Source organism: Bemisia tabaci, chromosome 4 (assembly GCF_918797505.1).
Source record: "Bemisia tabaci chromosome 4, PGI_BMITA_v3".
NCBI lineage: Eukaryota > Metazoa > Arthropoda > Insecta > Hemiptera > Aleyrodidae > Bemisia > Bemisia tabaci.
In genome coordinates this window covers 6,191,524-6,205,634 of record NC_092796.1, presented here as the reverse complement: position 1 = coordinate 6,205,634, position 14,111 = coordinate 6,191,524, and the positions used below count along the sequence as shown (strand labels likewise).

At 41.7% G+C, this 14,111-nt stretch overlaps 1 protein-coding gene across 1 annotated transcript in view; it reads right to left on the bottom strand.

The window, feature by feature from the left end:
• Positions 1-417: 417 nt before the first annotated feature.
• The window catches only part of Gld (Glucose dehydrogenase), a 71,942-nt gene continuing 58,248 nt past the window's right edge, over positions 418-14,111 (bottom strand). Inside the window, exons 4-9 of the mRNA XM_019052385.2 lie at positions 12,057-12,287; positions 7,256-7,435; positions 6,264-6,507; positions 5,589-5,867; positions 2,714-2,938; positions 418-1,923 (exon numbers count right to left, since the gene is read on the bottom strand). Coding sequence (XP_018907930.1) covers positions 1,226-1,923; positions 2,714-2,938; positions 5,589-5,867; positions 6,264-6,507; positions 7,256-7,435; positions 12,057-12,287 — 1,857 coding nt within the window. The 3' untranslated portion in view covers positions 418-1,225. The remainder of the gene's footprint in view (positions 1,924-2,713; positions 2,939-5,588; positions 5,868-6,263; positions 6,508-7,255; positions 7,436-12,056; positions 12,288-14,111) is intronic.

Below are 14,111 nucleotides of genomic sequence, written 5' to 3'. Positions count from 1 at the left end.
AAAGTGCCCTACTTTTGGGCCTCGTAATCCCTTGAATTTTGAGTTTAGTCCAAAGATCTTTTAGGAGCTTAAATTAATGACCCAGGTGATGTGCTTGATGCCCAATTTTAAAGAATTAAAGGCATTTTTCAAAATTTACAGTCCCTTAAAATGAGCTTTCCGTGTGATTTTGCTGAAAATGGACCTTTAACCCAATTTGACCCTAGCCCCCCCAAATTTTAGCGTACCCCAAAATCGTTTGACGTGCATAAGGAGACCATAAATATGGTGTTCTGTGAGAATTTTGAATGAAATCGAACAGATAGATTCTGAGATATCGCTGTAGACAGATTTGGGGGACGTCGGACGGACGGACACACATTTTTTCAAGTATGGTTATTTTGACTCCTGGGACCTTAAAACGTCTAGAAATGATGAAATTTCAACTTTTTTTTTTTTTTTTTCTTGGAGGATGACAATACTTCCTCTCTACCCTAGGGGAGCGAGAAAGTAAAAAGTGCATGTTCTTGGATCGCTAAAATCCTCAAAGAATGAGATGCAGTTGAGAATAAAAATTTGATTCGGAACATTCATCAGATTTCGTTTTCAAACCTTTTGAGAGGATCGATTATTGCTTCTTTTTCGTTGGTTACTGCCGTTCAACGGTCAGGCGAATTTTACCGTCATGTAGAATAATGAGAGCCCAAAATCTACCTAAATCCGTCGTCTTTCAGACGCAATAAGGTAAGCACGTTTCAACGTTGCCACATTTATATTCAAAATTTGCATTTTTACCCAAATACTACAGGGCATTTTACATTGAAAAAATCAAATATTTTTCCAGCCAACAAAGTCACAAAGCAGCAAAATTTTGAGACAGAAACGGTTGCTCTGTTACTTCCGTGTGAGAAAATGAGTTTTACAAATAAATTTTGCATCCTTAATGGAGATAGGTCCTCTGTCTGGAAAACGATAAATTTGACATATTTATGTTAAAAGAAATTAGGTGAAAATAAATTAAATTGAAAAGAACTCCACGTGCACAGAGTTTCCGTGCTATAGTTCCTTTTATTAATTTCATTTATTTCCACTTAGCTCCTATCAGCGGAAATACGTCAAATGAAAGTTGGAAATCGTCAATTGGCTGGGCTGGAGTAACTCCGGTGGGAGATAGAAGTACACATCTTGAGGGACGTCGCAAACACATTGACGGATTGGTTGTAAGTCCCATGCCCGTGGACGGAGTTTACCATTTGTTCCAGAGTCGCTTGCCAACCCACCTTCGTTTGATCATGTCGGCGCCCTTCTCAGCGATCATGATGACGGGGGCGTTGGTGTTGCCGGAAGTGACCTTGGGCATGACGGAGGCGTCCATGACGCGAAGCCGGTCGATGCCGTGGACTCGGAGCTCAGGGTCGACGACGGCACCGGGGTCCCCGATGGGGCCCATCCGGCAGGAACCAGCCTGGTGGTTCTCGGGCCCGGTCTGCCGCCGCACGGCGCACTCCCAATAGGCGTCGCAGCCGAACTCGAGGCTCTCGCAGCCCTTGACGGGGGTGCGGTCCAGCTCGAAGCCGTACTTCTGGAGCGAGGGCGTCTCGGCGAGGCGCCGCGCGAACTTGATGCCGTCGACGAGGGTGGTGACGTCATCGGGGTGCGTCAGGTACCGGGCGTAGATGAGCGGCGGCGTGAGCGGGTTGGCGTTCTTGAGCTTGAGCTGCCCGCGGGACTTGGGGTGGAGCACCGTCGGGATGATGTTCACCGTCCGCCGCGTGGGGGCGCTGGCGGCGTTCGTGGCCGCGTCTCCCGACTTCTCGCCCACCTGCCCGGTCCGGGCGCAGTTGGCCAGGAACCCGCCGAAGAAGAGCTGGAGGTCCGGGTGGTCGTCCGCCGGGTTGGCTAGCTTCGAGTTGACGAAGGCGGTCACCTCCGAGAGCCCGGTCCCTGAAATATCCAATACTCTGGTTATTACACGCACAATATTACGCGCTGAAATTCACAAATTCCATAGCCCGAAAATATGAACACGACAAAATAAAAATTAAAGAATGAGTCAGATAAGCTATAATACGTCACCTACCTGACATAAGGGCGTAATTACACTCTACAATGAACCCTGTCTTCCATACATTTCAAAGCTTTTTCGGGCTCATTTCAATGTGTAGTTACGCCCTTATGTTAGCCAAGCAACGAATATTAAAATACTGCCGCAGGCTCAATTTTAGCTGCAAAAACAATAAATTTTAGTACATAAAAATCGAGTGTCGACTTGATTTCAGCTGTTATCATGCAACCTTCCAAGCCTCAAAATCAGCCTATGATGGGTGACTCGAAACGTCCTACTTTTTTGGAGCCCGATGAGGTCTAAGCTGGCTGAACAAATCGGTATAGATGCTTTGCGGGCTGATTGTTGAAATTTACAGACATAGCAATAGACAAAGAAGAAAAGAGGGATTCAGAGGGATCCTAGGTACTGGTGAAAGCGGATGGTTGCAATGGACAAAGGAGATAAGTAATAGACTACCTAACGACAACCCACGAAAGACCTTTTGATCATCTTATAGTTAGTCCATCATTTTCTTTCTTAGTCTAAGAACTACCAATTTCAACTGATAGGATGGCTCCGTACTCCTTATGTCTTCTTTGTCTATGGCTTATTTGTCTACCAATTTCAAGAATAATGGCGTCCGGAATTTCCCGATAAAGGTACTCTAGTTAATGGTAGAGCTCTTACCGGACATGAGGCCGTCCCGGAAGAGGAGGTATTCCATGGCGGTGGCCCAGTTGAGCGGCGTCGTGGCCGTGTCGTTGATGAAGAAGTTGAGGAAGAATGCCACGTGGTTGTGCAGGTTCTTGCCGACCCCCGGCAGGTCATGCATGACGGGGATGTTGAGCTGCCGCAAGTCCTCTTTCGGCCCGACACCGGACAGGAGTAGCAACTGTGGAGAGTTAACCGCGCCTGGACAAAAATCCACACATTCCATATATTTTCAAGAATTTTTCGTCATGGATCACAGAGAAATAAAAGTAAGGGATCGAAAAGATTTGTCACTGCAAATAAAACAAAATACTTACGTAGGAAAAAAATTGACGAACTTTAGGGTAGGTCAGGAACAGCCTTAATATTTACAATATTTTCAATATTATTCCATCCGAAACTTATGATTTCTGCAATGACAAATGATTTCAATTCATCGAAAGGATTTTTTTCTATGGTTATTTCTTCGTATGTAACCCCAGGTTCGTAAAAGTATCATTTTTATGGTGATGCATTAAAGGCCTCCTCAAATCTTCCTCAGTCGAAATGAAAATCATTTGGGGCCTCCTTATGAAAAGAAGCTGTTTATGGAACGACTATGAATACGGCTTATTGTCTTTATGAGAAAAGTAGCTGTTTGAGAAGCGACTATGGAGACCCTAGCACCCACTGTATAGAGTGTTGCATATGGGTTAAACGGCAATGCTGCATAGGGTGGCCCACAATTTCGGAAATTTATAGCCGTAACCCCCTAAATCGGTTACAGCATGTTCAAAAACACGGAAAATGAAATTTGGGGTTCGTTAAATCAGGAATTTTATTGAATGCGTAAGCTGATGGTCAGACCGAATAAGGTTTGCATGTTTTTAATGCAGATTTTCAGTGTATTGGCTTTCGGACGGTAAAAATCGATTGAAAAATGAATTATTCTTAAATGCGACCTGGCCACTTTTTCACATCGAATTTTTATCGGCCATCGCTCAAACAATCTGTGTTTTTTTAAATATCGATCAATTTTGATAATTAGATGTTTTCTCATTGCTTTAAATTTTGAAAACAATGATGAATTGATCAAATGGACGTATATTTGCTAAAAAAAAAAAAAAAAAAAAAAAAAAAAAAAAACTTGAGACGTGTGGGAAAGATGGGATGTGCTCTAGAAAACTACTTAAGAAAAAATTTAAAAGTAGGCGCGACGTGATTCCTCTTAAAAAAATAACAATTTGGGATTTGCCGTGGGCATGTCACGAGAGCGTCGTGGACAAGGTTCATGAGCTAAAGTGCACCAGCACCGATCTCCTCGTCGTTGCACATCTGAGTCATCACCGCTGACGTCACTGGCATTCATTTTTACGGCCCTTAACTAACGAGCAGACTCCTTCTTCCCCACCTGTCTCTGATTTCTTTTAAAATACTTATAAATACTAAATAAATACGTCCAAATATGTGACAAAGAGCATTCAATTGGGTCAGGCAGTCAACCGTCTTAGATTTCGAAAGTCTCAAGATAACATTTTTGGCAATTTCTGCCATTTTGGATTTTTGAATTTTAAAAATTTGAGTTGAGATTCAAGTTCCTCGTTAAAAAATACCCCTGACACCATGACGGTAACAGTCAAGTTTCATACGTTAGTGCGCCTTCAATTACATTTGATACCGTGCAATACTTTCGTGGTGGAATAGTTGCATTGGCGCCTACAAACCTAACAGGGATACTGCATGCATTGCGCAATGAGTGAAGTATCCCTGTTAGGTTTGTAGGTGCCAATGCAACTATTCCACCACGAAAGTATTGCACAGTATCCAATGTAATTGAAGGCGCATTAACGTATGAAAATTGACTATTACCGTCAACCACTGTTTGCCAAGTGGTAACTTCACGCCGACTAAAACATTTTACAGGGTCCAAATTTTCAAAAAAGATACTCATGGTATAATCACCGTGTTTTAGCGCACTTTTTCGATGGCTCCTGAGTTTTTTTTTAGGTCTAGAGAGATGATATTGAAATAAGTCGAAATTCACGATTTTGCTCAGAAAAATGGCAACGTCGCAGCGTGTCAAAATTATCAGAAGGGGAGCATTGGGAGCATCTAAGCTACTAATTTCACACTCTGATTACAATTTAGGCATCTGTAACGTTAATTTATCGAGAGGGAAAAATCATCAAAAACAGTCAAAAATTCGCTATTTTCATGCGTGAAATGTAATCGCGTCGGGTCAAAAGCATGGAGGGGGTCCAAAACTTCACTAGGGTGTAGTTTATGAACTAATTTTGCCCTCTGTTTAATTTGCAGACCCCTCCGACTTTATTTTTTGGGGAGCGAAAAATTACTGAAAAACAGTAAAAATTCGCTATTTTTGCTTGGATAAATGGCAACTGCGCGTCGGGTTAATTTTGTCCGATTGACCCCAAATTTCATTTTCCGTGTTTTTGAACATGCTGTAACCGATTCAGTGGGTTACGGCTATAAATTTCCGAGATTCATTTTTGTGGGCCACCCTAATGCTGCATCAGCATATTCAATGGAAAAAAGAAGACATTTTCTGCAAAAACGGCTACCACATCCATCTGGTAACTTTTTTCTTGCCATAAAAAGAAGAAACAACTTGCGTTGCTATGTGGTATCTTTCACAAAAAATGTATCGATTCCCGATGGACAATAGGTTAGAAAATTGTTTCCCTCTAATTCTTCTAATTTCTTTTGTATGTGAATTAAGAGATCACGATTCAATTATCAGCACGGTGTTGCCAAATCATGCCACAAATAAAGTTTTGCTGACTGATTTTGTGCGGCAAACGTCAAACCACCCTCTGGAAGACCTGGTAATTGTTTGTTGACAGTTTCTAACCTCCGCTGATGATGATCTCGTTCTTGACGAGGACTTGTTCCCGCTGTCCGTTGGAGATGTACTCGACGCCGAAAGCGAGCTTCTTCTTGGGGTCGATGAGGACCCGCGTGACGGTGCTGTTGAGGAGGACGTGGAGGTTGGGCCGCTCCTTCACCGGGCGGAGGAAGGCCTTCGCCGAGCTGAGCCGCGAGCCGTTCCGCGACGTCGTCTGCGCGATTGCGAACCCTGTGTGCTGCACCCCGTTCAAGTCCCGGATCTCGTAGCCCATCTCCAGACCAGCTGAAATCCCAATTTAACATAAAGAAACATAATTATCAATAATTCTTTATAAAATAAATACATAGTGAGCTATAATTCAATTTGAATACCCTTAGTTGAGCGTCGCCTTGTGCTTCCGCTTGACAGCACCTATATGAGATAGACAGGGGACCGGGGGACCCAGTGGACCCGGACCCTCCAGTCCATTGCATTCAACTCCGGTTGAATAAAAATAAAATGAAATCCCCCCCCCCCCCCCCAAAGGCACGGAAAAATAGATTGTTGATTCAACAGTTAAATTGTTAAAAAAATGTCCGATATGTGATAATTAATAATCGTGGACAAAAATCAAGTAGACTTATATTAGATGTTAGTATATTTTTTTCAGTGATAGGGTTGGGTCCGAGCGGGACTTACCTTGTAGGAGGGCGTGCGAGAGGGGGGGATGGTAAGGGAACTGAGTGACGGTGAGGTATCCGCCGACGCCGTGGTATCCTGGGTCCATGACGGAGGCCTGGAGGTTGTCCTCGGACTTGAGGAAGTAGGGGAGGACGTCCTGGTAGCTCCAACCGGGGTTCCCGGCCACGGCCCAATCGTCGTAGTCCCGCCGGCTCCCGCGCATGTACATCATCCCGTTCAGAACGCTCGTTCCGCCCAAGACCTGGAGCCAGACACGTATTCATCAGTCATCATCATAAAACCTCAACTCAGCGCAAACACATGGAAAAATTAAATTGCTGATTTAACAATTCAATTGCTAAAAAAAAGTGACTGCAATGTTTCAACGTAGATTTTACAACAAAAAAATGCTACTTTAACCACTATTGTATGCTAATTTAACCACGGGGGTGGTTAAAGTAGCATTTTAGTGTTGTGAAATCTACATTGAAACATTGCAGTCACTTTTTTTAGCGATTGAATCGTTAAATCAGCAATTGAATTTTTTCCGTGCAACTCTAAAGTTCGGAAGCATTCTTAGGGGCCGTTCAAGTATTACGTAACGCACTTAGGGGGCGGGGGGTTTGAGTCAGCGTCACGGTTATTTACGAGGGGGAGGGGGTGAAGCCTAGCGTTACGTAACAAATCCGAGCCGAGGGGGGGGGGGGCTTAGAAAAAAACGCGCAAAAAATTGAAAAGCTCTGCTGTTTTCTCGATATTTTTAAATTGGGGGGGAGGGGGGTCAGGCCAGCGTTACGAGATTTAAAGGGGGGTGTAGATGTAGATGTCATTGTCTTTGCTCCTTTCGTTTGTTTTCGTTCTTGCAAGAGTGCTCACTGAAAATTTCGCACAAAAATTTTGAGCAGTTTCCTTTGAACAAAATTAAATACGAGAGAAAATTTCCAAATGCCACAACTGAAATCCATGGTTTGGTTGTTTGAAAGAAGCGAATGGTGTATATGCAGGGTTACCTTTCCTCTGGGCCAATAGCAACGTCGCTCATTCTCATTGAGGCAAGCCATATCCTCCGGCTCGGTTGAGTATCGCCAGTCGATGTCAGAGCCCAGGAAGTTGAGGAACATAGATGGAATCTGGGTTCCTGTCGGTTCATTTCCACCAGCTTCGATCAGTAGCACTCGCCAGTAAGGCACCTGTCAACACAAACAATCCACTTTGTTAGTATCCGTCAACGAATGGGCAGCCAAGCGCATACCAAAGTCTTGCAGTGCCGACAGATTAAAAAGCGCCTTCAGTTACTGTTGTATGCAATTTCATATCCACTAGCGTTAATTGTGTCGTATCAGCTACACTATTCAAGGGGATCAACGTATCGGTAGCCAAAGTTAAATGACCACTTCCATCGCAGTACTTTAGAATCTTTAATGCGGATCAATCAAAATATCTCATTAAAATTATATCTGTGAATATTACTGAATGAGAGAAGAATATTCACAGAAAATTTAAAAACAAAACTTTTGATTAGTTTTTCTAAAAAAAAATAAAACACGAGCAGCAATTTGAAATGCCTCAATCGGAGATAAGCATTCCTTGACATCGGTCCTCGATGTGAGTTGAATTACACGAATAATGTGTTGCAACATTTATTTAAGTATCTTGAGTCGGACAACTTGAACCAAAATCAGTTTGACTGTATTACACATTCTTCGGTTTTCTCTAACTTTTTATTTTCTTTAAAAGTAGGAAACTAAAGAAAATGAAGCTTTAAAACCTCTTTTGTGAAGTAAACTCAGGTGTTAGAAAATCAACGCAAAATTTCAAGTCGAAAGGATACTCATTTTCTGGTTTAAAAAAATGAAACCTGAGAAAGGAGCAAGCTACGCGTTATGAAGTTGGGTGGATTTCGGGTGCAGCAGCTTAGTTGAAAATATAGTCTTCGTTTGGAAAACGATTGCATGATAAATTGGATCAAGTTCATCAGGAAGGAGCCAACCTACATTAAATTGGAACTGATAAAAAGAGGTTCGAAGTTTTATTCCTGCACACGGCTCAATTTAGAAAATAAACTTGAATCCCTCTCTTCACAAACTAATCTCTGTTTTTCGACCTTCAGTTTTTGGCAGGTAAACAGACTGCTGGTAGAACTCAAAAGCATTCTTAACTCAACAATTATTTTAAAAATGTGGGTTGGTTTTTTCTATAAAGTAGGTCCAATTGGTGATCTTGATTGACAATAAGCCAAAACCACCGAATGTATGTGGCAACAAAGTCAAGCCATTTTTGTGAAAATGAACCAAGTTTGTTAGGAAGAAATCCAGTTTCAGAAGTGCCACTGTATTGTTAAATTTTAAAAAAGGAGTGAAGAGAAAATGATAAGAATTTAAAATCCTGGCTCTTGCGTAAATAGCATTTGTTCCAAGTGGACCCCAGCGATTACTCTTATAAAATCGTTCGATTAGTAAAACAGTCCAGGTCACGACCTCCCGACCCGCGGACGCGTGCGGTCAGCTCTGCCCACCCTTTCAGCACCTCTCACAATCGCCCCTTTCGACGGGCAATTTATTCAGCGTCTGTTCGCAGCGGCAGCGGACCGATGCGATCTAGCGGTCGTTATATTTACCTTTGGTCATCGTGCCTCGAAACAATGCCCGCTCCTAATGGGCTATTGACCAGTTGCGTTTGTGCAACGCAGTGAGAAATCGCTGCCCATTTTAGCACGGATTTATTGCAGCTTTTCTTCGGCTATTCGGAGCAATTTGCTCGGGCGATTTTTTAATTCTCTATTTGTCTTAACGACGAGTGTTCGGCCAATGGCGGGGGACAATCCGGTTAGGACCGTATTTTTGTGTCCGTTGGGCGGATCAGAGACAATATATTTTAGCCACCCTGCACTGCTATCCTGACTTGAAAAAGTTAACTCCGGAGGTCAACTCTCAGATTTGGCTAATGGTGACTGATGACTAAAAATTTGAGGGATTGATTTAGCAATCCTAACTTAATTTGCAAGAACTCGTCCCAAAAAGTGCTTATCCTGACATTCATCGGTTATCGTTAGGCGAATTTAATTTGATTTTTTTCTCAATAAGTTGTCCATCAACCATCAGAAGGTGAGAAATAGCGTTGACCTCCGAATTTGAATTTTGCTTCACTCTGTTACATTGCTTACATTTTTTGTGCAAAGTCTCTCGAACATGCCGTCTCTGTCTGCAGGGGCTAAAAAGAGCTGGGATCGACGGATCTTTAATTATTCTAACGCTCTTTCAAGGACTTTAACGCAAGGATATAAAAAATATTTACTGACTCTACTTGTGAGCATGGTTACTTCCTCTGTACCCTGGTGAATGAGGTAGAAGTGAAGCACCAAAATACAGGTTCGCTCATCATGAACGGAGAAACAAAAACTTTATGACAAACAACCGAACTTCGACTCATGTGGTCCACTAAATTTAGGTGGTTTTTCCTTTTGCCTCACTTGATTTCATTGCTTCGAATGTCAAGGCGGGATTTTCGAGATTTCTAAAATGCAATATCTGTGTTAAAAACTCTTAATGGGCCTGTTGCATGCAAGAGATACAGCCGCGCAAATAGACCTTTTAGAGGTTAAATGACACGAAAATTACGATGGTCACATTAAAACAGTCTGAAATACACTCTTTACTGCGCAATTTGCGTTGTTAGGAACGCGCTTTTTCAAATTTCCCGCGTCTGGGGGCAGTTTTCGAATCACCGGAAACGAGTAAATGGCGGGCTCGGTGATTTCCGGAAGATGCCGAGTCGTTATTGTTGTTGTTATTTTTTCCTTCAGTTTGTTTACAAACCCAACGTGATCTCTTATAGTAGTCCATATACGTTTATGCGATAACCAAATCGATCAACTTTTAAATATCCAACGCAATCCTTCTACATTTCATTTCACGATATCACGAGCTCCGATTTTTAGGTTACCTATGTCGTCAGTTTTAGTTGACCGGAAATAGCCGCGAATTGCCGTTAATTGTTTCCGTTAGGAAACTGCCCCCAGACGCGGGAAATTTGAAAAAGCGCGTTCCTAATAACGCAAATCGCGCAGTAAGGAGTGTATCTCAGACTTTTTTAATGTGACCATCGTAATTTTCGTGTCATTTAACCTCTAAATAATCTATTTGCACGGCTGTATCTCTTGCATGCAACAGGCCCATTATATTTGGCTTTTAATGGAGTTTTGAGTGCTTCCTGCGTGCTCTTCGTTCTCATCGTTGCGCGTTTGCGTGAATCCTCGCATTATTGTATTTAAATCAAAAGGAATTATCTGCATGGGGTTTGCCTGCGAAATAGTTTCTATTAGCATTAGAAAATCTGATTGACATGCGCTATAGCTCTTATTGAGCATACGTCTTTTTTTAAAACCCCTTCAACCTTTCTACGCAGATATATTTTTCGTTCAGATGCGTAAAATTAATTTTCTTTTAGAAGTTACTGAGAGGAAACTCGTGGATAGATATATTTAAACAAAAAGAAAAAAAAAAAAAAACCTGTAACATAAATTCAGCATATTTGTCGTCGTTTAATTTTGCCTCCGAAGAAAACTACGCATTAGTTTCAGAAATTTTAAAGGCACAAAGCGCGATCCCAGATCCCCAGATGGGATATTCCGAGCAATATTATTGATTAATTTTCATTTTAAGGAATGTAATTCGGAGGGGAATTTCGCATAATCGGATCTGCTTCAATACATCGGTGTGTAAAATTTATTATACATGCAATAATTTAAGTGGATTTTCGAATTTGAATATCATTTGAAAAATACGATGAAGTGAGATAATTCCTTGGTTAAAAGCTGTCCTTTTTTGGGAAGTCTATTTATTCGTATTTTTAGATCGGTGCGGGTTTGGCAGGTGTAAAGTTGTTGATAACCACTTAACACTGACAGAGAGGTTAGGTAAAATTTAGCACTGCAATCGCGTTCAGAGACATTTTCTCCTCTCATCTCAAAACAATGACAGTAAAGTGGTGATGGACTGTCAGTGCCTTTAAGGCACTGAATTTATTAAGTTGTTCAGGTCAATTGCCTTGTGGCCTTGGTTCTCGTTCGAACATCTTCTCAATGTAGAGGGACTTGCTCATCGAAATAAATACAGTTTGAAAGTCCGAATGTATCTCGTTATGTTGAACTGTTAGAGCAGGTTTGGATATTTTAAGTTAGTAGGTATTGTAAATTGACAATTAGTCTCATAATTTTATGATTAGAGGATGGTAAAGAATAAAAAAAAAATTATCATCTTCTTGTCAATTTTAGTAACAATTTCTTGATATTGTTGCAAGATTCTTCGAATTTATTTTAACGAATAATTCTTAACGTTCTCCGTTACTGACTTCCATCTATCATCTAAAAAAATCCAGCGAAACATGTCCATCTATTTAAATGTTTGAAGGAAACGTCACTGGTTTGTAAAAACTGCAATATTTTCAATGATATCACCAATCTTTTCAAATTAAAAGCAAATTTTGTCAGATCTTTGACTTGCTGGTTAGGACCTTGCTAGACTTTCCTGGTCTTTACGAAGAGTAGGAAGAGGACGAGAAGGAGAAGGAGAAAGAGGAGGAGGAGAGTGTGAAGGAGAAGGAGAGGATGAAGGAGAATGAGAGAGGAAGGGAAGGGAGAAAGAGAGGGTGAAGGAGAAGGAGAGGGAGAGGGTAAAGGGAAATGAGAGGCTGGTGAGGAAAGAGGGGGAAATGAGAGGGCGAATGAAAAGGAACAGGAGAAGTAGAAGAAGAGAAAGGAAGAAGAAGGAGGCAAAGAAAAGAAGGAAGAAGAGGAAGTATGGGAAAACGTACCTCACTGAGTCTGTTGGCGACGACGGCCCCTGCAGAACCGCCGCCAACAACGATGAAGTCATACTCGCGGTCAGGGAGGGATCTGCTCTCGGGCCTGCCGCAGGGATCTTCGAGGTCGCACTGCGAACGGATGAACACTTCCAGGAGACCCATGAAGAGCATAAACGCCGAGCCACCGCAGGTCGTCGCCAGCGTCGGCCCCGGCTGTGTCACCGGGCAGTTACAGTTCATCTGAAACATCAACAATCCCATCAATTCCTGCTCAAAATCGACAAAAACTTACTAAAAACTCATATTCGCTGTACTCTATCGTAAAAAGAGAAGTCTTTACAAACATCCAGCAGCCCGCCATAGACTTTGGCTCTTTTATTCAAAGCCATGAAACAGGGCCGCTCCATTGGGTGTTTTCCTATGGAACGGAGCTACTCCATCAGTAACAATGGATGTGAAAGTCTGTGGTCGGCTTGCACGAAAAATCAACTATACACTGAAAAAAACAGTTCAGGGCTAAATAAAGATACTGTCGCGTCCGTTCCGGGTGCTGGAGCCGTACCCTCTACCGGAGTTCTTTTTCCGGTATATGACCTGGGGAATCAATCCTCGAAAGTGACGATCTCGAACTTAAAATTTAGAGGAAAGAGGATTGGCGCGGATGGAGGTTACGCAACTTGAAATTTCGCCTTCAATTTTTAAGCAAAGTAAGAAAAATTACTCCGTTAAGCAACAGTTATCTGTTCGAGCAGATGCGTTTTGTGTTGTCCATTAATCTTGCCAGCGCTCAGAGACTTATGCTGAACTTCAACTGATGATTTTCAAACTTAATTTGGTTCCCTATTCGAGTCTATGTGATTGACAATACATCAGGAGAATGCACAAATCATTGAAATGAACAAAATTTCTACGAATTTTGTAGTAGTCCATCGACTAAACTTGCCATTTCAAGGTGGAGAAATGGTGCTGGGTCCACACCATTTCTCTTCCCCCCTAAGTTTTGTACTGGTACTGATTATTTATAGAGTGAAAAATATTTATTTTTGACTCTAATAATAATTTTGGAACTTATTGGCTTTGCTTTCCCCGCGAAATGGTGTGGACCCAGCACCATTTCTCCGCCTTGTTACACACAGTATTCGGGCCACTTCTTAGTGTTTTTTTCTCACTTGCTATATTTCAATAATTGGCAAAATTCAGTGTCAAACTGTTTCAACAGATACAATTAACAAATATTTAAAGACTTTGCGATGATTAATTTCTGTGATGTCAGATAAACATTGGGCTCAAAACTTGGACTTGAAAAAGTTTTCGGGAGGCTTCCCCGTGTGAAAGAGAAAAGTATGCGGTGATGGTTATTTGTTACATCTTCCGTAAAACCTCAGCTTGCACGTGGTGATGTTACAATATAAGTTCAGGAAACTGCTACCACCTTCTCTTAATTGTCTACGATGCGGAGCTGATGAATCCTAACAAGCATGAAACGCGATGTCCTTGGTTGCCAGTTCTAACTCGCCTTCGAAATTGAGCAGAAAGATCGTTTTCTATGATCATGGGCTTTTGAAGAATAAATGAAAATCTAGTACCTATATTGACCTTTTAGATCGTGTCTGTCTTTCGGTTTCCTTTTCATTACTTTCTTTTTCCACGTAGTCAACTTAACATCCTTTATAAACGTTGAATCGTTAAATTAACGGCAGGGGTTGCTTTGACGAACGTTTTGAGGTCGTCAGCCATTTTTTCAACATCGAAGATGCTAGTTCAACACCATGATTTTTTCTCGATGTAATTTTGAATTTTTACACACGCCGAGAAATCAAGATAAGTATAGATCCACATTTAATCAAACGGCAAATCCGAGCAAAATACGGATTACGACTAAAAACGAATATCACATTGGAAAAAAAACACATTGGATCTAGAGTCCAGACTCTTAAAAACATCGGCAAGAAAAAATACTCTTGATTCAATCGGATTCTTGCTTAAATCAAGAACCAAGCCTTTTAATTTGAGCGGATTTCCTTTTGATTTAAGCAAAAATCTGACCGAATCAAGAGTGTTTTT